The 27,239-nt window shown below is 37.8% G+C and overlaps 1 protein-coding gene across 1 annotated transcript in view; it reads right to left on the bottom strand.

The window, feature by feature from the left end:
• The window catches only part of DEUP1 (deuterosome assembly protein 1), a 75,616-nt gene that overhangs the window by 34,664 nt on the left and 13,713 nt on the right, over nt 1-27,239 (bottom strand). Inside the window, exons 2-6 of the mRNA XM_006092761.3 lie at nt 24,701-24,872; nt 23,238-23,333; nt 15,708-15,845; nt 9,840-9,953; nt 7,367-7,612 (exon numbers count right to left, since the gene is read on the bottom strand). Coding sequence (XP_006092823.1) covers nt 7,367-7,612; nt 9,840-9,953; nt 15,708-15,845; nt 23,238-23,333; nt 24,701-24,872 — 766 coding nt within the window. The remainder of the gene's footprint in view (nt 1-7,366; nt 7,613-9,839; nt 9,954-15,707; nt 15,846-23,237; nt 23,334-24,700; nt 24,873-27,239) is intronic.

Here is a 27,239-nt window from a genome sequence, read left to right as displayed (position 1 = left end):
AATTCTTAATATATATTTGATAACAGATTTATTCAAATATAATCTACATACTATAAAATTCGTCCATTTAAAGTATACAATTCAGTGGATTTTAGTATATTCATAAATTTGTGCAAGCATCACTACTATCTAATTCAAGTACATTTCTATCACTCCCAAAATGAACCTAATACCCATTAGTAGTCACTCCCCTCCCCCCAGCCCCTGGCAACCACTAAGGTATGTTCTGTCTCTATGAAATTGCCTATTCCGGACCTTTCATACAAATTAAAACACACACTATGTGGCCTTTTGTGACTGGCTTCTTTCACTTAGCATAATGTTTTCAAGGTTTATCCATGTTGTAATACTTCATTCCTTTTTATTGATAAACTAGAGGCCCAGCACATGAAATCGTGCACAGTAGCCTGCCACTGCTCGCAGCCCTACCCACCTGCCCGCTGCCCCACTGTGCTTGCAGCACTGCCCCCCCCCCCCCCACTGCTTGCTGCACTCGCTGCCCTGCCCACCCGCCATCCTCCTTGCTGCGATCAGAGCCTGTGGGCCTCAGGGGAGGTACCGAGAGGTGCTCAATGCACCTCGTGGTGACGGGTTGTTTGGTCGTGCTGGTCGTCATGGACACTGGCTTTTTATATATATAGATAATATTGAATTGTATGAATATACCACATTTTATTTATTATTCAGCAGTTGATGGACATTTGGGTGTTTCTTCTTTTTAGCTATTATGAACAATACTGGTTTGAAAAGATATGTACAAGCTTATATGCATGGATATATGTTTTCTTATTCATTAATTTTTATCCAAAAATTCCTAGAAATATAATGGTGTACACAGTATAGAACTTATGCATTCCCAGATAAACTTTTTTACCAAAGCCTTAAAATTTACATTATTTTACAGGAGACCTAGAGACCTGGTTCAGTGAAGGACATAATTGCAATATCTTAGCCCCAGAAGTTCCTGGCTGGCTCTGAAAAAAGTATAAGAATATACTTATACTTTCTAGAGGTATAAGAATATAAAAAAAGAATATAAAAAAAGAGGTATAAGAATATAAAAAAGTATAAGAATATACTTATACTTTCTATAAGAATATACTTATATAAACTAGAGGCCCGGTGCACAAAATTTGTGCACGGGGGTGGGGTCCCCTCAGCCTGGCCTGCACCCTCTCCAATCCGGGAGCCCTTAGGGGATGTCCGACTGCGGGTTTAGGGGGCTGAGGCAGAGGCAATTAGGGGCGATCAGGCCAGCAGGGGAGAGCAGTTAGGGGAAATCCAGCTGGCAGGGAAGAGTGGTTATGGGGCGATCAGGCTGACAGGGAGAGCGGTTAGGGGTGACATCCCTCTCGCAATCCGGCACTGCTGGCTCCTAACCCCTCTGCCTGCCTGCCTGATCGCCCCTAACCTCTCTGCCTGCCTGCCTGCCTGACTGCTCCTAACCCCTCTGCCTGCCTGCCTAATCGCCCCTAACCTCTCTGCCTGCCTGCCTGATCGCCCCTAACTGCTCTCCCCTGCCAGCCTGATCGCCACTAACTGCTCTCCCCTGCCAGCCTATCTCCCCTAACTGCCTCTGCCTTGGCCCCAGCCACCGTGGCTTTGCCCGGAAGGATGTCCAGAAGATGTTCAATCTAATTAGCATATTACCCTTTTATTAGTATAGATAGGTGACTTAATAGTCTTATTTGGATAAAGTGCCTGTTTCAAACAGTGGGACTTTTAGATAAGTTTAAAATTTTAAAATAAACAAAAGAAATGTGAAACAATAGATTAGCAAGTAGTAACACAAATTAATCTGATGTGAATATCATCCATTACTTTGCCCAGCTGAAGAAAACCACCTGGGCTCCTTGCTTTGCAAATTTGCCACCAGGGAGCAATCTAACATGAAGCTGCATGTAGAAAAGTGGGCCTGCCTCCTCTTGGGCAGTGCGACACAGGAGCCTCCAACTCCAGGCCAATGAATTGTAGTGTCACCTCGGGCTAGAGTTAACAGAAATTCTGTAAAATGTCATAACAATGGAGTCTATTTGTTTCCTGTTAATGAAAATAATACCTGTAAGAGTAACACTTGGAGATATCATTAAGGGGGAAAAAATGCTTATTTATTGTGATTTAGCTCTACAAGGAGGGGGATTTATGTTAAAATTGAAATTCTTCATAATACAAATCAGTAGTAATGATTTGATACATTTTTCTTATATGATTAAATATGAAAAAGTTTTATTATAATTGACAACAGTATGGAAATTGATTAAAAGAGGTCAATTTACCTTTTTATCTCAGTTTGATAAACTGAGAGTTGTTTTTTGACTTATGCAATATCCCTTTGAATTCAATATTAATAATATCAAGTTGACCTAAGAATTAGTGAATTTATTTAACTTAGATGTAGTTTTTAAATTGGCATGCTTTTGCATAAAAGTTAAATCAGTTATTTTCAATGTGGATGCAAATATTCAGGAAATGATTTTTTGGTATTTGTTTCAGATATTAGAACACTTTCAAGTTTGTTGGGAACAACTGGGGTATGTAAAGCTACTTTTTTAACTGTAAATTTTATGAAATCTATGTACAGATGAGGTATTTAAAATGAAGACTTAGTATCTAAATTGAGATATGTTTTAAGTGTAAAATACCCACCAGATTTTGAAGATTTAGTATGAAGAGAAATGGGAAGCATCTCATTAATAATTTTTACATTGATTATATTTTGAAATGATAATACTTAAGTATATGTTTGTTGAAGAAAATATATTACTATTATATATTAATCTCACCCATTTCTTAATAATTCTTTTAATGTGTCTACTAGAAAAATTCAAATTATATTTGTGGCTTGCCTTATATTTCTACTGGACAGTGTTGCTATAGTATTTGATGACACATTAACAAGCAAACAAAAAGGGGTCAAGTTTTTTTTGGCATAAATATTTGAAAAAATTCAGAACAATTTATTTGTCATTAATCACCAATGGGAAATATTGCACACTTTATAAATGTGAGTGTAGTGCAGCATAGTGATTAAATATATTCAATGAATTCATATGTATACTCACACATTTCAGTGTTGTAGAAGGACAATGAGAAGATATGATTCATGTGAAAATTCAGATGCACATGGCATTAAAGTGTGTTATAAACTAAAGAGAATTTTATATGCAATAAGTGACAGTAATTCAAATTGAAATTATTGTTTTTTTTTAATTCATGTGCAAGATGTGAAGCACTGTCATATGACAGTTTTGCAAAAAAAAAACCTTCTTTCTAACTAACTACAGCACTGGTTACAGTAATTACTTACCTCTAATTATTCCCATTTCATAAAATACACATTTTGTAAAACGAGCTTAACGCCCATCTGTTTAGTTAGAAATTTGCCTAATGGTTTGAGAGAAGCTGTGATTTTATTTTTTTATTATTATTTTAAAAATGTATCTTTGTTGTTGAAGAGCATTACAGATGTCTTCCCCCCACCCCCTCCATGTAACTCCCCTTCCCTCTCCCACCCTCCTCCCCAGGTCTTCACCACACTGTTGTCTGTGCCCATGGGTTATGCATATATGCATATATGTTCTTTGGTTAATCTCTTCCCACCACCCCCCTTTCCCTCTGAGATTAGTCAGTCTATTTCATAGAGAAGCTATGATTTTAAACCTTCAAATCAGCTACCAAATAGCAAATAATTGATATCTTATCACTTAATATTTATTCTAAAGCAAAAGAATGAAAAACATTAGTAAAATTTGGAAATAAAATAGAGAAATGTCCAAATGAAAGCATTATTTTCAGCATTTTTTTCCAAATGCATCAACAATAGCATTCTCCTGGGAGTAGAGATCTTATCTTGAGTTTTTAAAAACCAAATTGCTTCTCAAGAACTTTTCATTAGAATTAAATTGTGTGTGTGTAACAAATGCCCTAGAATAATTTAATTTATTTTTTAACACATGCAATTCTTTTGTAAAATATAAATGAAAATTCTTAGTTTAAATTTAATAATGTTCCTAGATCCAAGGGTAATTAAATTATTTTTTAATGAATAAATGTTTATAAAAATAACTCTGGTAACTTTCTCATAGAAATTGGTGGACAATAAATCAATAACAGTCACATTAAAATTTATCACAAAGTAGAGTTAGAGAATTACTGGTGAAGAATATAAGAAAACTAACATTTCAAAATTTAAAGCAAAGTTTCTCAACCCAGCACTATTTACATTTTGGTTTGGATAATTCTTTGTTATGAGGGTTGTCTTGTGCATTGTAGGATGTTTAGCAACATCCCTAGCCTCTACCCACTAGATGCCATTAGTAACCCTTTCCCCTGTAGTGACAACCAAAATGTATCCAGGTATTACCAAGTGTCATCTGGGGAGCAAAATCACCTCAGTAGATAACCACTGATTTCAAGGAAAATTGTAATGATTAGACAATTAATACTGTTATTTTATAACCTTTAGTATAAATACCAATAAAACTATATGTCACAATTATATTGACTTCTATGAATAGCTGGGTTTTTATTTTGTTAGGATATATCCAGGGACATTTAATAAATTGTTAAGTACATTAACATATGTATACATAAGGAAAAGTCAAAGTGGGTAGCATGGACTTTCCTTTGCCCAGACAACCCACAGAGCCTTCTCAGGAGTATGTGTAAGGCCCTGGAAGTTTGAATAAATCTTAGGTTGAGGGGTGAGTCATATCCTGTTGATCTTGGCTCAGGAGGGCAAGTCAATGCAATGATATTGCTAAAGGCCAGGGTGACCTTGGCCATCGGGTGGTTTAGTTCTCTCACTTCCTCTACCTGTTCAGACTTTCAGGTTGCACTTGCTCTCTTCCTGTCGATAGGCGTGTGTCCGTGTGATAAGTGTGAGAAGCACAGGTTTAAGACAGTTACTTGGAGAGAGGGTTGAGATTATAATCTGAACTGGGAATGCTAATTTATTAGTGTTTCTCAATGGACACTCTTCCGCTCTTTGTAACATACTCTCTTTTACAAGACTCTCCAATGTACTTTCTGGAGAAGTATAAATGATCGAGTACTGAGATGTAAAAGGGTGAGGTTGCTCAAGGAAAGCATTACAGAAAGTTAGTCATGCTTCCCAGACAGGGCAACAAGAGGCTCTTTCTAGAATATGGAATAAGAGCAGCGACTTTTAAAAAAAAATTATCTTTATTGTTGAAAGTATTACAGATGTCCCCTTTGTTTGAGAGCAGCAATCTCTATCCTGCAAGTGAGCCAAGGCCTGAAAGCTGAACCTCAGCCTACAAGAGGGAATGTTCTGAGATGCTGTAATAGCTGCATCTATTTGTTTAAGAGGAGCTATTGTTAGTGAAGAAGCTGAACCTCACTGGAGGGTAGAACCAGAATTATGAAATATGTTTCAGGCAAACTAAAGATTTCTAGGGACCAGCACCCAAAAGACTTCAAGAAGAGACAAAGAGAACTCTTCAGTTTGTGCGGGATAATCTGAGACCTAGGGGAGAATATTCAGGAAGCACCCAGAAAATAATCTATTGATTGTGGTCCTGGTGCAGACTCTCCCAGTACAAAGACAGCTGCATAATGTAAATTTTGGAATCTCAGAGGGAAGGCAGGGGAGGGTGGGAGTGTGGGAGGTAATCAATTAAGTTGTCTTTAAATCAGGGCCAGAGGCATGAGCGGCTGTCCAGTACCCAGGAAAATGAAGGGGAAGTAGCTCTGAAAGGGAGAGATCCTTTCAGAACAACAGCAACCATGAAAGCCCAGCTTCAACAGGACTAGGTAGGCTGACTGTGGAGCTAAACACTAGAAACCGCCTAGACAGCTTCTAGAGCAGGAGTAAGGGCTAACCTCATTTCTATTATAGTGAAGCCAGAGAAAGCATCAGGAATACCCTTTCTATGCCTGGAAAATGTATGGCTTCCTTAGTGTTTAGTATTTGTGGTATAGCTTTGTTTGTTTGTTTACATCAGTATTCTAATTTGTATTAGAATAACAAACCCCTCCCAAACAAAGCTGGAATTGGGGCTAGGGGAGATGTACTTCTCTTAGAAATGCCACAGAATAGGAGAAGCTGGCAGCCTTGTGCTCTGTCTCCTTGCAAGCTTGGGGAGAGGGGACATCAGAAGAGTAGATGCTAGCAGAGAAAGAAGTTAAAGGACTAACCGCTTACATAATCCCTTATATAATGGAGCAGGATGTGGGGCGGGGGGGAGTGAGGGGTTGGCCCAAGACTAATAAATGACCCTGGGAGTTGAAGTGGCAGGAGATCCTGAGGTGGAGTATCTTAGAGAAGAAAGTGGAGTCTGCTCAGGTAGTGACCTGAAAAAGTATCCTCGGCAAGGGCAGGGGATGAAGTGGGACTAAGACAGTGATGGCGAGCCTTTTGAGCTCGGCGTGTCAGCATTTTGAAAAACCCTAACTTAACTCTGGTGCCGTGTCACATATAGAAATTTTTTGATATTTGCCACCATAGTAAAACAAAGATTTATATTTTTGATATTTATTTTATACATTTAAATGCCATTTAACAAAGAAAAATCAACCAAAAAAATGAGTTCGCGTGTCACCTCTGACACGCGTGTCATAGGTTCGCCATCACTGGACTAAGAAATAGGCTAATTGAGGAAAGAGGCTGAGCGTTTGGAGGTGGGAGGTAAGGCCTAGAAAGGGAGATAGAACCACAGAATGTCTCATGTACTAGTACATGGGATACCCATGAATAAGAAATGCATATTTAGTCAAATTCGTAATGACCAATTTTGATGAATGCGGTATAACTTCAGTGGTTGCAAAAAGTAGAAAGAAAAGAAAAGAAATTTTCGAGTTAAGAAAATTAATGCTTGGAAAAACCATCAATCACATCTGTCAGTGTGGAAGTTAACAAAAAAACAAAGAAACAAACAAACAAATTCCAGGCTACTGTTTGAGAAATGATGATGGTAAGGTTAACGATGATAAATTACAGAGAGTCACCCCCATGCTTCTTAGTGAGATTATTAGAGTATTGCACCCTTAGTGATTTCCTGGGTCTCCAACCCAGGCTTCCTGTAAGCCGAAGAGGCACAAGGTCAGAGAGTGAACAGGGAGGACAGAGGGTGTTGTGTGGTTAAAGGGTCCTGGTTTTTAGGTCTAAGGTCTGTAAGTGGCCTCCGTTACCCTGCACTGGTAGTAAATCATCATTACACCTCTGCAGAACCAAGGTGCTCTAGTGGGTAAAGTGCCTATGGGATTAATGAATTTACTCATCAGGTGAGAATTCGTCACTAAGAGGAAATATGAGCTGAATTTACACATGCAATATAAACTTAGCTTTGAGTTATCATTGATATGAATCATGGGTAAGATCAGTTGAAAATAAATATATATTCACCTGGCACTGTCTTTGGTACATTTTCAGTTCCTGTAAGAGCTTCTGATTTTCATCTTGTAACTTATTCCGGCTTAATGCTATTTCACTCACAGCTGATTTTAGTTTTTCAATAATGAACTCATCTCTTCCACTTGTTTCACAACTAGCATCTGGCTCGCATATCAGCTGAGGAATTTCAGAGCTGCTGTCCCCTTCCATGCACTGTTTTTTACCATTTAGTTGAGTTTGGTAACTTTGTGCCTGTTTCTGGGGAAGATGAAAATTGTGAAAATTAAATGGAGAATATCATATTTAAGTTTACATAAAGAATGATAGAGCCCTGGCCTGTGAGGCTCAGTTGGTTGGAGGTTGTTCCATATACTGAAAGATTTCAGGTTCATTTCCTGGTCAGGGCACATACCTAGGTTGCGGGTTTGATCTCCAGTCAGGGCATGTATGGAAAGCAATCGCTAGATATTCTCTCACACCAGTTTCTCTCTCTCTCTCTCTTCCACTCTCTCTCAAATCATTAAGCATATCCTCGAGTGAGGAAGTTCAACAATTATTTCTGGAATTTTTATCTAGCAAAAGAATAACATTAGTATCTAAAGATTTTTTTCAAGTTTCAAAAACTTTAATAACGAAAAAAAGACAATTCCAAAAATAAATGCTACACAAATGAAAGCTTATAAAAAAGTGAAGGATAATCATGACACAAAACCCCTCACTATCAAAATATACTAACATCTAAAATCTAATGATGTTGAATATTCAAATTCTGGGAGAATGTAGCTTATAATAATATAACTAGTGAAGTAGTGTTCTCCATGATAGGCCTGTTTCAAGACATCCCTTAATATAATTACTTTTAAAATCTATATTTTCTTAAACATCCATTTCACAATTCATTTAAATATTTTACATTCATTTATAAAAACACACTTTCTAACAACGGGTTATTCTGGGTTTAAATAATAATGAACCATGGTAAAATATTTCAGTGATTTAAGTGCTTTGCTAATGACTATAGCCATCACAGATTCTTGCACACTTATACAGCTACTGCATAATCAGAAGAGCTAAAGATATTTGTTACAATATTGTAATAGCATAAAAGTAGAAACAACCTGAATGTACATCAATAAGAAAATGATTGAAAAAATATCTATTATATACTATGGTATGTATGGTATATGTACTGTGTACTATGAAATACTATGCAGAATTAAGTAGAATTTTATGTAGTAACTCAAAATAATATCCTTGGATTATTTATTAAATAAAGACAAAAAATTTAAAAGGAAAAAATGTAACTTCCACACAAATACATTTTTTACATGTTTGTACAAACAAAAGAAAAAGTAGTAAAGATAAATACCTAACTGTTAATAACAGTGTTTATATTAAATGGATAAAAATAGAGTACGAAATGAGGTTTTTTATTTTACATTACATTATTTTGTATTGTTGAATTTGGGGAACATGTATGATGTATAATTCAAGTAACTTAAAGAATGAAAAATAAGTATATCAACCAAACAATATTGGCTTTTTAAAAAAATCCTCACCTGAGGATATTTTTCCACTGATTTTTAGAGTGAAGAGAGAGAGAAAGACAGAGAGAAATATCCCTGTGAGAGAAACACATCGATTGGTTGCCTCCTGCATGAGTCCTGTCCAAGGCCCAGGCCAGGGAGGAGCCTACAACCGAGGTACTGGCCCTTGACTGGAATCGAACCTGGGACCCTTCAGTCTGCAGGCCAACTCTCCATCTACTGAGTCAACCAGCTAGGGCCTTATTGGCTTTAATAAAAATTTGAAATTCCTTAGCCAAGCGTTAAAGATGTATTACAATCTGCATCCAACTCACCAGGCTTACCACCTGCTACTCTTCACCACCTCCCACATGGACTCCCAGCCAATTAAACCATTTTCCATTCCCAAAATTTGCCTTTTGCTCTCTTGCTTCAGTGACTTTGTCCCTGTTATTTCCATCACCTAGAATATATTCTGTCTTGTCTCAGAACATATCCATTCTTCCAGGTTCAGGCCCAGTCCAACCCCTGCTGGAGGATGTTTCCTGGCTGAGTCCAAATTTTTCTCTTACTCCTTTGACTTCTAAAAGGATTTTGATCCTTTCCATTCATTTGTCATTGTTATCTGCAAATCAGGACATGCATTATATCTGTGTCTAAACTGTAAAGTTCTTGAGGGCCCGGACAAAGCAACCCTAGACTTTCTAAGTGACTTGTCCACAGGCATGCAAAAACATACCATAGTAACAATGGGCACTTTTAATAGCACCATCTTTTGAGACATGTTAGACTAACCTCACCGTTATAGATATTTCACGTACTTTAACCAATGTTATACTTGCTCTGGTTATTTTCTATTAGTTGGCATTTCTACTTGTAAAAAGATTACAAGCTGAATGGCAAAGATAGCGGTATTTAACCTCTAATCTCTTCTCATTTAGAGGATAGTATTAATGTACCTGAAATTGATTGCACTTCTCAGACAATATTTTTTGTTGAGCATCTAAAGAAACCAGATGAGTCTGATATAGTATCTCTTGCTTGTCCCATTCTCTTGATTTTGTTCTAAATTCCTTTAAAAAAAAGTGGAGGGACAAACATAAATTGGAGAAAATTATTCATTTTAAAGCACAATGAACAGGGCTTCTTTCATTTGTACATCTTCATTTTGAGAAAAAAAAAATAAGTGCATTTTCCCCCATTACAAAAACAAAAAAGGATCAAATCATTCATCTTGGATTTATTGCTAGATATAAATTTTTACTAGGACTTTGTTTAAAAATTAAGCATTTTATTTGTAAAAAAAAAAAAAAAAGCTTACTAATAAGGAAGTTTCAAGCAACTTTTTGCATCCAGTATTTCCTTTCTATTTCCTGAGCTAACACCAGGAGTGTTTTCCCTTCTTTCTTTCTCTACACTCAGACACCAAACCCGCTCCTTGTTTTTTCTATGGGACAGGGCTTGGACTGATTTAGTCACTGTCCCTGTGGCTTTCAAAACGTGAAGCCAAGATCAACTCATCCTTGGGAACAGACTCTCAGGCCTCATTTAGGCAGCACCAGCTGGGCTAGCCTGGGGAAGAAGTGTGGAACCAGCTTGATACTGCAAGCTCAGTTCTTTGAGTTTTTGCTCAAATAGTGTATTCAGGGAGCATGATCATCTGTTCACAACTTAACTCTAGGATATGGCTTTGGGAATGCCAAAGAAAACGTCACTGCTCCTCAATTTTGCCTAGGGTTGGCCACTGTATCTGATCTTCCTATCCAGGCTGTAAGCAACTGAAGGGTAAGGGCTACTTATTTCATTACTTTTGTATTCCTCATAGTGCCTGACAAAGTGCCAGGCACCACTTATATTCCATGAACATACAAACAAAAGCATGGTATTAATAGTTCCTAGAATTTAAGCATGTCTCACTAAATTCTGCAAAGAAAACAAAATGGTTGGGAACAAACTCTATAGCTACTAAGTCTTTGACCATATATTATTGCATATAGATACATGGCATGAATGTATTGATGTTTTCAATTATCAATTCAGTAATTTTTATTAAGCGCCTAGTGCCAACCAGGTACTGTGAAGAGAAGAGAATTTGGAAATATTTCATGATTACATTTTTTGTAAGAAATCAAGGACTATGTAATAAAGTAGGGAAATATACATGTAAGTAAATAATTGTACAGTACAAGTGCAATATCAGTGGCACATAAAAGCCATGCAGAGGATGTCATGATTATTTCAGCCATCTCCAATAATATGTCAAATTGGAATATTTCATTTGGTCAGTCATTGGTGTTATTTTGGAAATTGGCTAAAATGACTGGGTTGGCTATGTGGGAAAACAAATTTACTTGTTTAGAGAATGAAAGCTACATCTTGTTTAAAATGAAAAGGAGATAGAATTTCATATTTTCTATAGAGTTTTGATTTTAAAAGACATTTGGGAAATTTTTTATTTTATAAATCCACAAGTTTCAAAATAATCAGTGAAGAAAGGCTATAAAGTAGGAAGCTTTTATAGTAACTAAAGGTGACCTGAGATTGAATGGTGGTAATAAGGTTGGAGAAATATGGATAGACCCCCTTTTAAAGTATATAATAATACTTTATGATAAATAGATGATAGTTGACCCTTGAACAACATGTTGATTTGAACTGCATGGCCCAACTTACACATGGATTTTTTTTTCAATAAATACTGTAAATGTATTTTCTCTTTCTTATGGTTTTCATAATAACTTTTTCTTTTTTTAGCTTATATTGTAAGAATACAGTATATAATATATATAACATACAAAATATGTGTTAACTACTTGTGTTATCAGGAAGGCTTCTGGTTAACAGTAGGCTATTAATTACATTTTGGGGAGAGTCAAAAGTACATGAATTTTGGCTGCATGGGGTGAGGTCAGCACTCCCAACTCCCTAGTTGTTCAACAGTCAGCTATATATTAAGGTAAATGGAGACAGTTTATTTAAAGTTATTGACTTTGATTCTGACATTCGACAATTTAAAATTTGGTACATGAAAACAGCATCCTTAGTAATAGTAACAAATTTATAAAATTTGGTTCTAGTAGAAAATAGGCAAAATTTCAAATCAATACAATGCACAAAAATTGATGTTTACTTTTATTCTAGAACGGAGCCTTTGAAGTCAGAAGTCAAAATATTGGCAAGGTGGATTTAGATATTTCATATTTCCGATAATACTATTTAGCATCACTTACCCAACAACCTCAATCTTGAAAATAATTATTTCCTAACATGCTTTAGGAGACAGGAGCAATGACCTCAACCACTTACAAATTCTACAACAGATAGAAGTGAGGCCAAGCAAGGCTAGAAATGTGTCACAGACCTATCAGCAGGTCCTGGCTTCCTTGGTCTTACAGCTGTATTGGTTTCAAGATCAGCTAGTAAGCACCAAATATCCAGTACCTATGGGGCCCAAAGAGACCTGGAGAGCTTTATGAGGATTTTTGTAGGGACTGGTGGTCAGTTCAGGTTCCAGAGAGTCTGCAGACTTGCCTGAGCTGTCTGAGGAAGTTCTCCGTGGCTGGAAAGCCTTTTCTAGGCTTTTAAAGTTGAGAGTGGGTCAGGGTTATTAAAATTAGAGTTTCTAGTGGAAGCTACATTATTTTATTTATATATTATTTTACATATTTACACACACACACCCACACACACACACACACACACACACACACACATATTTAATCCTCACCCGACAATATTTTTCCATTGAATTTTAGAGAGAGTGGAACCGAGAGGGAAAGACACAGAGAAATATTGGTGTGAGAGAAACACATCGATTGGTTGTCTCCTGCACGTGCCCAGACCAGGGCCCAGGCTGGGGAGAAGCCTGCAACCAAGGTATGTGCCCTTGATCAGAATCGAACCTGGGACCCTTTGGTCTGCAGGCCGATGCTCTATCCACTGAGCCAGGACTATACACATATATTTTAATCCCTCTACTAAACATTGAGAAATGAAACAAACATTTCCTTAGTAATTACTGTATGTCAAGGACTCTACAAACCTCCACCTATAAGATAGTTTTAACTATTTATTGTGAAAATTTTCATACTTACATAAAAGTAGAAAGTATAACAAACTTCCGTGTACCCTTCACTAGTTTAACGACCTTTGGCTTGGTCCCTTTTTATTTCACCTCTCTCTTAACCCTTTTTTGTTGGGAGTGTTTTAAGACAACATCCAAACCTCATGTATTTTCACCCCTGAATGTTTCAGCACACATATAATTAATATATATGTATATTTATATATTTTTTCTTTCATAACCACAATGTCACCTGTAAGATATTTTCAGCCCCATTTATTGATGATAAAATGGAATCTCTGAGGTTAACAACGTGCCCAAAGGTCACAGGGCAAACACTAGTCAGTCATGACCTGCTTTAAGCTGTAAACTGTCCTGTTGTACTAGAGCGCGCTGCTTCCCATGGCTCTATTACTCTAGCAGCGTATAGATGTTTGTCCCAAAGGAAAAGCTTAGATGCAGACTGAAACTGGAACAGCCCATCTCCTACATATTAATTTTTCACATGGCTCTAAGTAAAAACAGTTGCGTGAAGTGTTTCCATAATTATACAATTAAACAGAAATTAAACTGAAGCACATAGTGTGCCTAAACATTTTTGTACAAATATAAATGTCATATTTTGTGACTAAGTTCCACTATAATTTTTTAAAAATATATTTAATGATTTTTTACAGAGAGGAAGGGAGAGGGATAGAGAGTTAGAAACATCGATCAGCTGCCTCCTGCACACCCCCTACTAGGGATGTGCCCACAACCAAGGTACATGCCCTTGACCGGAATCGAACCCGGGACCCTTTGGTCCGCAGGCTGACGCTCTATCCACTGAGCCAAACCAGTCAGGGCTCCACTATAATTTTATGACATATTTTATGTAAGTATTTAGTTTCCTAAATGTAAAAAGTGTGCACATAAAGTAGTTAATATTAACTTAATGTTTTCTTTGTCTGAACGAATGTGGTTTTCCCACTAACCCGCATGAGAGTCAGTCAGATGGGTCACCAGTGGCTGGACTGCTGCGTTTTCCGTGAAAGCACATGTGCAGACGGTGCCCATCTTTAGCCGTCTCCCATGAGACTGGTCTGTTTCTAAAGCCAGTTCAGTTACCCCACTGCAAGCGCCGGGGGTTATGCACACTGCATTTTCCTAGAGGGTCAACTGTACATAGTGGTAGTCATTTTGTATTAAAAGTGTATGTTCATTATTTGGTAGAATACAAAATTTGCAGGAATTTAAAAACTCAAATCCCAAACTTCCAGCAATGTTATTGTAACAGGCTGGTTTTAGGGCTGTGATCCAAGATTTTTTTTTCTGCTCTTAAAAATATTTAGGAGGAGCCATGGCCAGCGTGCTCAGTGGTTAGAGCACCGACCTGTGCACTGGAGGGTCTCACTTCACACTCTGTTCTGAAAACTGTTGTGGGGCTTCACTGGGATTTAATTCCTAATAGTTAATTAGGAATTAAAAGATTTATTAGATATTCGCTCTAACAGACCCCAGGGATGTCCTTTAATTTCACTCAGCGTCTGCAGGTTCGAGGGCATGTACCTGGGTTGCAAGTTTGATTGTCCCCCTCCCCCTGGTTGGGGCATGTGCAGGAGGCAACCAATGGACGTGTCTCACATCAATGTCTCTCTCTCTCTCTCTCTCTCTCTCTCTCTCTCTCTCTCTCTTTCTTTCCCTCCCTCCCTACCTCCCTATCCTTGCCCTTCTACTCTCTCTTAAAAAAAATCAATGGAAAAAATACCCTCACTCCTTGGGTGAGAATTAAAAAATATATTATTTAGGAGGAAAGTTTAAGAAGGATTGGTCATTGAAGAATGAGATGATAAAGTATCAAACCAGGCAATGAAATTTAGATAGAAGGAAGGAGATGAGAGGCACTGGAAAAGGAAGGGGGAAACCTGGGCTGGAGCATGAGGAATAAGAGAAAGGACCAGATGGGAGATTCCTAAGGTTCCTGCCTGGGTGACTGGGAGGTGCAGAACACTGTCCACAAGGGGGAAGAAACTGAAATCGTTGGCTGGGGTTTGGGCTTGAGAACAATGAAAGAAACTGAGTGAGATAACACGATAAGGGTCAACTGGAGGTGAATTAGAAAACAACTGAGCGGCACTGGGAACTCATCTGATGTCAGGGAATAGGACTTTATAGTAGAATCTCTATCTGCTGTTACATGACCTGTAGGCAGAGTGCTCAAGAGCGTAGGGAAGAAAAATAGCTGGCTTATTTTTTCCAAGGCCGGAACGTTAAGGGGATAAGAGTGAGTGCATCTGTGACATAGTAGAACTTTCAAGGGACCGAGGTTTTAGACATTCTAGGTGATACGTGGTGGCTAAATTGGAGTGGCACTACCTCTTTAAAGAAAAAATCCTGCCACTTCACACTCTGTTCTGAAAACTGTTGTGGGGCTTCACTGGGATTTAATTCCTAATAGTTAAGTAGGAATTAAAAGATTTATTAGATATTCGCTCTAACAGACCCCAGGGATGTCCTTCAATTTCACTCAACGTCTGCAGTTTCTTTTAACTTTTTTTTTTCTTTCCAAAAATGCTGATATGTGTGGAAGTTGAATAAATCAAAGTGCCCGAGTGGAAGGTACACTATGAAAATGTATTCAATGAGAAGTTGATCTGTAATGGTGTTCATTGCCATAGCTGCTCATGCCGTGTGTACACTAGAGACAAATAGCCCGCCCCCCCCCCCCACCACAAGGAAAATCGATCTTTAATACACGTGAAGACACTAGGAAAACATAGCTCACCTCTAATTTCTGGTTCAAATTACTTGGTTCAAAGGGTGTTTCTTCTTTGAGATGTGGTGGTAACTCTTTTCGTCGAAATTTATTTTGTTTCATCTGGTGTAATCTCAGTTTCTCAAAGCTATTAGTTAGTTTGGAAAACTGTAAATAATAGAGAATGCTAACATGTTACTATTACTGGTAATTCCTAACTTGATTTCACCAGAGTTCTTTTCTGGTGTACCTCTTTGAAAATTTAAGTCATGATTAGAAAATGCAGTAAAGCTTAAATGTTCCAATTAGTGCAAACAGAACCAGTTATTAAAACTAACTTATTGAAGCTGAACACAATTCAGCTCCCAGGTAAATTTGGGATTTCATTAACTGCACAGTTAAACAGTGACTCACTTGATAAATGTTTTGTTCAGTTTGGCTTAACCATATGTAGTAAAGCTCATAATTTTAAAAAGTCAAGTGTTTTCCTTATTTTTATTTAGTGCCATCTTGTGCTGCCAGCTTTAATTTCAGTGTCTCAATCTAGAAAATAACCAACTTATACTTTATTCAGGAAAATGAAATATTGAATTTAAAAGATAGAAACAACAGAAATTGCTTACTCATGTTGATATAAAGTTAAGGAAATTTAAATATCAAAATTGATAAATTTCTCTTACCAAGAATTCTTTTTATAATTTAGACTATTATATTTTTGTTTCTTTTTTTACTGTCAAATAATAAAAGCAGCATGGTTTATCAACATCTGTGAGCAAATTTCTGTATGTTTACAAAAGATTTTGTTTTGTTTTTTTACTTTTTATTTACAAATAATTATAGATTCACAGGAAGTTACAAAGATATTACAGAGAGGTTCTGAATCCTTTTCACCCAGTTTCTCCTAATATTTACACTTTAACGAACTATCCTATATAATAAAAGGCTAATATGCAAATTGTCCCCTCAATCAGGAGTTCAACCAGGGGGGAGGGCCGGCTGACCAACCCCCTGTAGCCCCTCCCCTTGGCCGGCCCCGAACCTAATCGGGGTGGGGCCAGCTGGACCCAACCTGTGCACGAATTCATGCACTGGGCCTCTAGTGGTACAATATCAAACCCAGGAAATTGACATCAGTCCAATATATTTTTATTGCTCACTATAATCCCATGGTATGGATGTAACCACAGTTTTTTTTAATCATTCACATATTGAAACATTTCGGTTATTTCCAGTTTGGGGTATTATAAACAAAGCTATGGACAATGATGCTACTTTATTGAATACTAAGTAGTCACTTCTGCTATCTTTTTTCTCATATAATTAAAAAATTGAGATATAATTCATCTACCATAAAATTCACCCTTTAAACTATATAATTTATTGATTTTTACTATGTTCACAAAATTGTGCAACCTTCACACTAATTTCAGAATATTTTCATTGCTGCAAAAAGAAATGTCATACCTATTCATAGTGACTGCACATTTCCTCCTTCCCCAAGCCCCTGGTAACTACTAAAATCCACTTTTTGTGTCTATAGATTTGCTTGTTCTGATCATGTCATCATGATGGAATCATCCAATATGTGGTCCTTTGTGTCTGGCTTCTTTCTCCTAGCATAATGCTTTCAAGATTCACCCATATTATAACATGGACCAGTAAATACTTTGTTCCTTTTTATGGCTAATATTCCATTGCATGGACATATCACATTTGTTCATCCATTCATCTATTTATGAACATTTGGGTTATTTCCACTTTTTTTGGATATTGTGAAAATGCTGCTCTGAACATTTGTACAGGTTTTTGTATGGGCATATGTTTTTATTTCTCTTAGGTATATACCTAGGAGTAGAACTGCCGGGTCATATGGAAACTCTAAGTTTAACTTTTTAAGGAACTGCCAAATTGTTTTCAAAATCATTTTCCATTCCCACTGGCAACATATAGGGTTCCAATTTCTCTATATCCTCATTGCACATGCTATGGTCCATCTTTTTTATTATAACCACCCTAGTGGGTGTGGAGGGATTATTTCATTTTGGTTTTGATTTGCATTTCCCTCATGACTAATGATGCTGAGCATTTCCATGTGCTTATTGGCCATTTCTGTATCTCTTTTGTAGAAATGTCTATTCATATCTTTGTTTTTAAATTTTGTCATTTGTCTTTTTATTGTTGACAAGTTATTTTTAGATTTTGGATACTGGTCACTTATCAGAGATATAATTTGCAAATGTTTTCTCCCATTTTGTGTGTTTGTCTTTTGACTTTCTTGATGGTGTCCTTTGAAGCACAAAGGTTTTTCAATTTTGATGAAGTCAGGCCTATCAAACTTTTCTTGTGCTTTTGGTGCCAAATCTAAGATACCGTTGCCTAATGCAAAGTTAGAAATATTTACTCCTAATGTTTTCTTCTAAGAGTTTTACAGATTTAGTTTTTACAGTTAGGTCTTTGATTAATTTTGAGTTAATTTTGTTTATGGTTTAGGAAGGTTCCAACTTAATTCTTTGTATTTTGTGGATATTCAGTTGTCCCTTTCCTGTTTGTTAAGAAGACAATAGTCTTTTCCCACTGAATTATCCTGTCATCACTTTTGCTTTTTTAAAATTAATATTTGCCTGGTGTGTTTTTCTATCTTTTTACTTTCAATGTACACACATAGTTCTATTTGAAGTGAGTGTCTGGAATAGAGTACTGTATAGGGATGTGTCATATTTTTAAAATTTACTCTGTCATTTCTCCATCTTTTAATTGGTATATTTAGACTGTTTCCATTTAATGTAATTATTGATGTTAGGGCTTAAGCCTGACTTGTTTTGTTTTGTTTGTTCTCCAGTTTTTGGTTTTGTTACCGGGAAACCTGGGTTTGGACTGCCTGTTGCTATGTCCAATAATGAAGGCAGGGTTGAATCATATAAGGCATTTATTGAGAAGGCTAGCCAACCAAGAAGATAGGGCACTTACAAGCATCAAATCCTGCCTTACAGTAAGGTGCAGGGGACAGGATTATAAAGGGGAAAAGGGTAGGGTGAGGCTGGAATGGACGTCAGCTATTGTCCTTAGTCATTGGGCGATGAGATAATGTTGATGAGATGATGTTTTGACTCCTGGTGGGCCGGCCTGACCATGCTTATCGGTTCTGCTTGCTGGATTCACAGCTGTGTCACTCCTCAGTCGCTTCGCACAGGCCTTGAAAAGGAAACTTAAGAAAAACTTAACCCCCTATTCACATATGAGAAACTTAACCCCCTATTCACATAAGTATATGTGTTCTAAGATTTAAAATAATATGATTATTTTTCACATTAATTCAGGTGCTCTATCTATAATTATAGGCCCCCCCTATCAGTTTCTCTCTTTCAGTTTTCATGTCTCCATCTGGGTTAATTTACATTTTTTAGAATTCCATTTTAAATTACCTATAGTTTTTTGAATATATCTCTTCATATAGCTTTTTAAGTTGATGCTCTAGGTATTATTTTATATGTACATTGTTAACACAAATCTCTACTGGTGTTGAGATTTTGCCAGTTCAAATGAAGTATAGAAATGTATTTCTCTTTATGCCCCTTTACCCTGATCCATTTATAACATTGTTGTCTTAAGTATTTCCTCAACATACAGTTAATTTGCATAAGGATACGCTGATTAGCCAATGGGAAGGGTAGCGGTCGACACCAATTACCATGTTTCTCTTTTATTAGTGTAGATGTTTTTACTCTTTCCAGTGCTTTTTCTTTCTTCCTGATGTTTCAAGATTCTTTTTCATTTCCTTTCTGCTGAAAGAACCTCCGTTAGCCATCCTTTCAGTGTAGGTATATTGGTGACAAATTCTCTTAGTTTTCCTTCATTTGAGAATGTCTCAATTTCCCCTTTATTCTGAGACATAGATTTCTTGGGCATAGAATTCTGGGTTGGTATTTCTGTTCTTTCAGAAATTGAAAAATATTCCACTTCTTTCTGGCCTCCATGGATTTGGATGAGAAATCTCCTACCTGAATTGGTTTTTCCCTACAGGTACGATGTTATTTCTCTCTTTCTGCTTCCAAGATATTTTCTTTGCCTTTTAGTTTTCGGAATTTTGGCTATGATGTGTTCTTTTGGTGTCGGTGTCTTTGGGTTTATCACGTTTCACTAAGCTTCTTGAGTCTGTAAGTTTACATCTTTTGCCAAGTTTTGAAACTTTTCAGCCATTGCTTCATTGAATACTTTTTCATTCCCACCCTGCCCTCATCTCCTCCTGGGACTCTGATGACACAGATCTTCAATCTTTTCGTATAGTACTATATGTTCTGGAGGTTAATTTTCTGTTAATCTATTTTCTCTCTGTTGTTCAGATTGGGTAATTTCTATTTTGCTGTTTTCAAATGATTATTTTCTCTATCCTCTCCATTCTGCTTGTAAGCCCATCCATTGACTTTTTTTTTTAGTTTGGTTATTGTATTTTTTCAGTTATAAAATTTATAATTGGTTGTTCCTTATAGTTTTACTTATTTGCTAAAACTTTCTACTTTATCATTTGTTTCAAGTATGTTTGTAAATTGCTCATTGAAGCATCTTCATACTAGCTGCTTTAAAATCCTTGTCAGATAATTCTAACATCTGTTTTAACTCACTATTGGCATCACTTGATTATCTTTTCTCATCTAAGTTGAGATCTTTCTGGTTCTGGTAAAATGAGCGATGTTTTTATTGAAATCTATACATTTTTGGGTATTGTGTTATGACACTCTGGATTTTATTTAAGTATTGTGTTTTAGCAGTCCTCTTCTGATAACATTCCAGCAGGGAAAATGGCATGCTATCTCATTACTTCCAGCTGGCAGTGGAAGTCCAGGTCTTGGCCTTAGTTGGTAACCCAGGAAAGGTGCTCCTTATTGATGTTGAGTGGCAGTGGGACTTCAGGTTGAGGTGCATAGGTGCCTTGTTGCTTTTCTCACATGGCCTTCAGGGATACTGTAGTGAGGTTAGGTAGCCTTGTTACCTCAGAGGGATGGTGAGCAACCTGACTCCTCATTAGGCTTCCACATACCACTCCAGAGAGGAGGAGGAGGCATGCGTCATCACCAGCAGATGAGCATAGGAATCTAGGCTCTCACATGGTCTCCACGGACACTATGGGTTGGGTGGTGGTGGGGGGAGTGGCTTTGTTAATGCCCAGTGGTAAGGAAATTCCTGGCTCTTCACTCCATCTTCTTTGATACCTCCCAGGCAGGGGAGGGTCTGGGCTGGGCTAGTCTGTCTACTGAGTCTCTGCTGGTGGGATGGGTTTGGGGTTGTAGTCTTTTTTCTGGCGTGTTTGGCTGCAGTAATCATGTTTAATCTTGCGAGGCTGTCTTTTCATTGGTCTTTTGGCTGAAGAGAGAAGTCTTTCGTTGGGGCTCTTTTTGTTTGTTTGTGCCCACTGGAGTGTCTAGGTTGCCGGCTTCTCTGTTACTCAGTCTGGGACATAAGAGACAAATAGAGATCCCAGGGAACTCACTATCATGTTGTTCCTTGGGTCCCATGGTCCTAATTGTCTGTCTCTTCTCTTTACTTCTCGGAGTCTCCTTATACTGTTATAAATAATGTCCAGGGTTTCTAGTTGCATTTAACAGGACAGATAGGGAAAAGTAAATCTCCTCCAGGTTTATAGAAGTGGAAATCTCAAAAAAATTTATATATATAACAATTTTATTATGGTTAGAAGGAAAAGAAAATATCCCCTTGAAAAAAAGCAATTTCTACAAGAAAGCTTTGGCAGAGTTGAGCTATTCAAGGCAGAGAGCAGTAAAGTGTATCCTTAATGTATTTTAGAAAAATGAAATTGTAAATAAACCAGGAATTTCAAAGAAGGAAGCAGTAGAGTAAGCTAGCAAGAACAAAAGCATGTTTGCCACAAGACAGCATTTTCTCGTTAAAAAATGACATATTACTAGCTATTATACAAACCAAGTCAGTACATAGTACTTTCTTCTCTTTGTCTTTTTACTTCCTTCCCTCTTTCTTTCTCTTCTGTTCTCCCTCCCTAATTCTCTTCTTTCCGTTCTTTTAACCAGAGAAGAAAAGAGAAGCAAAAACAGCAGTGGAAGCAGATGGTTCAACAATAATGTAATGTTTCCAAAGTGTGTTCTTTGAAACACCTGTTGACGGTGTTTACCTTGTAATACTGTACTACAGTATAGTAGGTTTGGGTTTAAAAATAAAAAGGGTTCCATGGTCAGATATGCTTGGAAAATGATGGACTAAAAAGGCTACATGCATGTGTTTAAAGCAGGACTTCTCACAGCGTCTAATATGCTAATATGCACTGTGACTAAATTTCTGTGAAATTGCAATGAAGATATTTGTTGTTTAGCCAGCAGCCAAGCAAAGCATCAAGTGTCTAGGATTCATATACTAAATGACTGTTCAATACCTGTAAACAAGGCCCAAAACATTTTAACAACAGGCTTAAAAAACATGCAAGAAATTAAAGATTTGACAAGCATGACTGAACTAGTGAAATATAATATAGAGATCATACTCAACTTGTATCTATATATTTTCAAACTTATTCCAGATCAGTTATAGTGATTTCATATTTATGTTGCAATTTTAGAGCTTTATCTTTATAGAAAATGCAAGGTTGATTCTCATTAAGTGTTAAATGTTTAGTTTCAGCAAGGAAAAACCATGTTTCATAATTCAAGCTACCACCTAGTGGCAGCTATTTAAATTGCAGGCAAAATGTCTAAGACTAATAAGATCATACCTATTACATGGCATCAAATGTTTCATATTCCAATATTAATGGCTGGTCACCTCCCTAAAAACGGTACTTAAGGAAGAGCATTAGCTACTTTGGGCTCCTTTAACTATATTGTCATTTATTAAATCTTTGCACTCCAAAAAACGTTGGTTGTAAAGTACAATTTCATGATCAAAGCATATTTGCTATTGATTCCCTTACGAAGTAAGCAAGGATGTATCATCTACTAGCCCGGAGATGCTCAGATGATTATCACCCGATGTGTTATCTGGGTTGGGGAGAGAGACTGTTCTCCAGCCCAGTGGGAGATATGGGAGTAAATCGGAAGGAAAGCAGTATCCCTCTCATCACGTGTGCAGAGCCCTATCATTTCTGAAACAGCCTCCCAGTAACAAAGTAATAAAACCCAGTTTTGTTCTGTCAATGATCTACTTCATAATAGCAAATGTGCACATTTTAAACTGCCGTAGAAAAAAGGACTTCCCTATGAGGGAGTAATGACTCCAAAATACTAATTTAGTTTTTATTGTTGTTGTTCACATAGCTATTTATTATATAATTAACCAACAAGCCACTTGACAAACAGAACGCTATTTGTCTAGCAGTGTGCTAACAGTTAACGAGAAGATACAGAGCGGACAATCTAGTAAAAGACAAAATCAGTGCATCTACAGCAGTGAAAGACAGGGCCCAACATATAACCTCCAGTTAAAATATGAGAACTTTTGCTTGCACTTAAAACAATCCATTTTAATAAAGTCAACACAACTTTTATAGGTCAAAACATATATCAAAATGTGTGATATTAAATGAACGAGTCTCCTTACTTGAGCTTTTAGGGTTTGCAGTTGTCCTTCATAATTCTGTGTCATTGCTAAGTTACATTTTTCCAGACTGTCCAACTTCTGTCTAAGTAATCCCACCTGCATTGAGAATAAAATTTAATTTTGATTTTACTAAATTTTGCCTGACAAAGTTAAAAAATGTGCAAAAGAGAGGTACAATTCAAATAAAACTGCTGTACCAAACCAAGCATAAATATTTGTACTAAAGTGCTTAAAATAGCCATTACTAATTAAATTCACAAAAAACAAACATTGCTGGCACTGTTCCACTGGGCACACATCGGGACAGTACGGCCTGGAGGTTTGGCAGAAGATCCTCATCCCCTCACATTTCATATTAAGGTGTGGGATTTACTTTGCACGATCTTCTTGGCAGGCTTATGTTATCGGTCCGCGGGCAGAAGCCCTACCGGCCCTCTTCAGCTCTTCCTTTAAGCCCCACTGCCTTCCGTGGGAGCTCTGCTTTGGCAGGACGATGGAATAATCGTTACGTTTTTATAAGAACTAACATATGAAAAAAAATGTCCGACAGGATTTGGCTTACAGAGTTTGTCTGCTTGAAAGCAGGGGAGGCATCTGTTTACACATCTGTGCCGGTACAGGTGTGGCCGTGAGAGAACAGTCCTCGCAGAGGTACCGGGAAGGGAAACCGGAGCCAGTAACTCAGTCAACTACACCAAACAATGACATCGCTAGCTATGCCAGAAACCAAATTCAGGGAGAGGCCTATACAGGGAGGAAAGTGGCTGCTGAACACATCGACCATATTTGATTAGTAAACATTTCTCTTCTGCCTCGTCCCAAAGAAAGATTCACAGACCCGGAAGTCCACCTTAGGTAAAGCATGTGGCTTTCCTGAACTCCTCTGCAGGCCTGAGAGCATCACACATTCTGCTACAGCCTAAGCGGCCTCCCAGGGGCTGAGGGCTCGCCTCTTGAATGGGTGCCAGGCACACCCCCCCCACACACACACACGCATGCGCACAGGCATGCACACACACACACACACACACACACATCCTTCACCAAACTCTTGACATTCCACTCCTTTTAGGACATATTTTTCTAGTGGATTAGAAAGTGCAAATGCTCTTGAACTCTGCCTTGTCCAAGGACCCAGCTTTGACAACAACTATGTTTCTACAGCAGCAAAAGCACTGACATGTTACCTTGCCAGCAATATTTATTGCACGCACGTACTGAATGCTTACTTTCCTAGATGGCATTGATACTATATTTCTGTCTACATCAGCACATTTTTATGGGTTTAGGATCTGTCACTTATTTTGATAGAACACATTTAGCACATTATGACAGGATTTTGAGCAATAATTGTTATTGCTGATGCTGCATAAAAATGATGTGTAATGAAAAACAATCTGATAGACTAAGTACTATTTATAATAGTCCGAGAATTAATGTTTATTAATACAAACATTCAGTACCTCTTGACCCTTCTGATCCAAACAAGTCTGTGCATTTGCCAACTCTTGATCCCGAAGATCTAACCTTGTCTCCAAAGCCCGCATCTTCCTCTCCCAGTCCAATTTCTTGTTGCTGACCATGATGTCAATTTGTTCCATTAATTCCTGAAGCTCAGCCTCACAAGGAGAAGCTCTGCCAATTATAGAAAAATAAAATACATTTTTAAAAAGCTAAATGTGAGTTCAAGAAAAAATTATTACCTGGCTCTGAATAAATCACTAGTTCCTCAAATTGTTAAATTATGTAAGTAGGAAGAAGCCTGAAAGCTAGAGGTGGGGTTTTTTTTTTTTGTTTTGCTTCGTTTTGTTAATCCTTACCTAAGGATATTTTGACTTTTTTAGAGAGAATGGAAGGGAGGGAAGGGAGGGGGAAGGAGAGAGAGAAAGAAACATTGATGTGGATGTGAGAGACACACATTGACACATCGACTGGTTGCTGGGGATCGAACCTAGAACCCAGGTACATGCCGTTGACTGGGAATCTAACCCGCATTGTGTGGATCATGTCAGAAATAAGTTTGCAATAAAAGTCAGATAAATAAATAAGTTAATAAATAAATAAATAGCATTTTAGAGCATACAAATTCTAAGGACAATTCTCATTATGAAAAGTGGTTCCATGTTCTTGCATGTGAATATCCATGTACCTGTGTACATCATAGCTTGAGGTTTGACGGCAGGCAGACTGGGACTTCAGTTGTTCCTGTCAGGGGCAGAAGAGCAAGCCCAGTCAAGGCAGGGCCAGGTTCAAGGGTACTGCCTGGTTCCAGGGCCGCTGCTCCAGGAGGGGAACTTGGTGTGATCTGGTTAATGTCAGTTTGGAAGGAATCTGATTAGGCAGGTGTGGGCAAAGAACGGAAGTCTTCAGACAATGGGGATACAATTAGTCAGAGGTGGCAGTATCTCGGGTCTCTGAGGGTCTGCTGTGTTTGAAACAAAACCCTTGGTAATAACTACAATTATGGAGACTGAGAGTTGGTGAGAAGAGAGTTTGCTGGGGGCTTCCGGGCCGGGTTCTCCTTCGGAGAAGCGGAAGCATAGCCCAGCCACCCAGCACACACTTGTCCGTGTTAGAAAAGCAAGTTATTTCGCATCCATTCAATGCCGGTGATGGGCTTCTGATATATTTGTGTAGCTGGGGAAAGTCAGGCGGAGAGGCAGGTGCAAACTGACATTTCCTCCATTTGATTTAACCAAATCAGAATTTTAGGATAATTAAGGATCATTTAGCATTTTGAAAATATGGAGGCCCAGTGAGGTCAAAATCACACATAAATTAGCGGCAGAGCCAGAACTGGATAGTAGGCAGCTGCTTCCAATCTTAAGCCCCTTCCTGCATTCCACACAGGAAAAGATGTGGGGTGTTTTTAATAAGAACTTGCTTGAAATATATAATGCAAATTAGCTCCATTGCAATAGGGTTAGAACAGGTATTAGAACCCAAAGAACTCAGAATTTCTGGAGTTGCTTTCTAAAATACCCAGAGTCAACCCAGACAAGGGATGTCCCTTTGAATGTTTATTCAACAGCAGAGAGGTTTCAAACACAAAATGCCAGCCTTAGCATTCCTGGGATAAGGCCCAAAGACTTAAGTTTTACTTAAAACCTAAAACAAATTCGAGGAAAGGAACTACTAGTTCCTCTATAAAAAACAATAGAACAAAAAGATTAGTTTTCACACCATCTTCTTTTTCATAACAACATGTATCAGCCTTTACTGTAAATACACTTTGCTTATTTTTTCTGCTAGTATAAGCTCTGAAAGGAAAGGACTATATCAGTCTGTTTATCACTATCTCACCAGAACTAAGACCAGTGCCCCAGCATGTAATGGATGCTCATTGCAAAATGAACAAATGAGTTCTTTTCATCACTATCTTATTTTAAACTATTTTAATTGATTTCAGAGAGGAAGGGAGAGGGGAGAGAGATAGAAACATCAATGATGAGTGAGAATCATTGACCAGCTGCCTCCTGCACGCCCCCTGGCTGAGCCCACAACCAGGGCATGTGCCCAGATCAGGAATGGAACCGAGACTTCCTGGTTCATAGGCCGATGCTCAACCACTGACCACGTCAGTGGCATGTAGAAATGCAGCATGCTAATGGAACTTGAGGTTTAGGCCTAAAGGGAAAGTATGGAATAATGTAAGCTACTCAATCAATATTGTTAAATGAATGAATGTTTTGTTCTCTGGTTAAGACTAAGCTATGCAAAAGTTAGGATAGTATACTCTTGGGTGAAAGGACTTTTACAACCATCTAGCCCAACTACCCACACAGTGTCTGCATATCTTCTACAAATGTTTCTTAAGAGAATCATCTATCATACCCCACCGATCAGATTCAGCAGGTCTAGGACAGAGCCCAAGATATCGAGTGATTCTAGTGCATGTTAAGGTTTGTGATCTGTTTTGCAATAGCACTGCCACAAGATCATCCAGCCTACGTCTGAATTCTTCCTTTAGCAGATAACCACTGACTGAGATCATGTCCAGAT

This window comes from Myotis lucifugus, unplaced genomic scaffold (genome assembly GCF_000147115.1).
Source record: "Myotis lucifugus unplaced genomic scaffold, Myoluc2.0 scaffold_104, whole genome shotgun sequence".
NCBI classification, from domain to species: Eukaryota; Metazoa; Chordata; class Mammalia; order Chiroptera; family Vespertilionidae; genus Myotis; species Myotis lucifugus.
The sequence above is the reverse complement of the archived record's forward strand: the minus strand, read 5'-3'. Positions and strand labels throughout refer to the sequence as shown.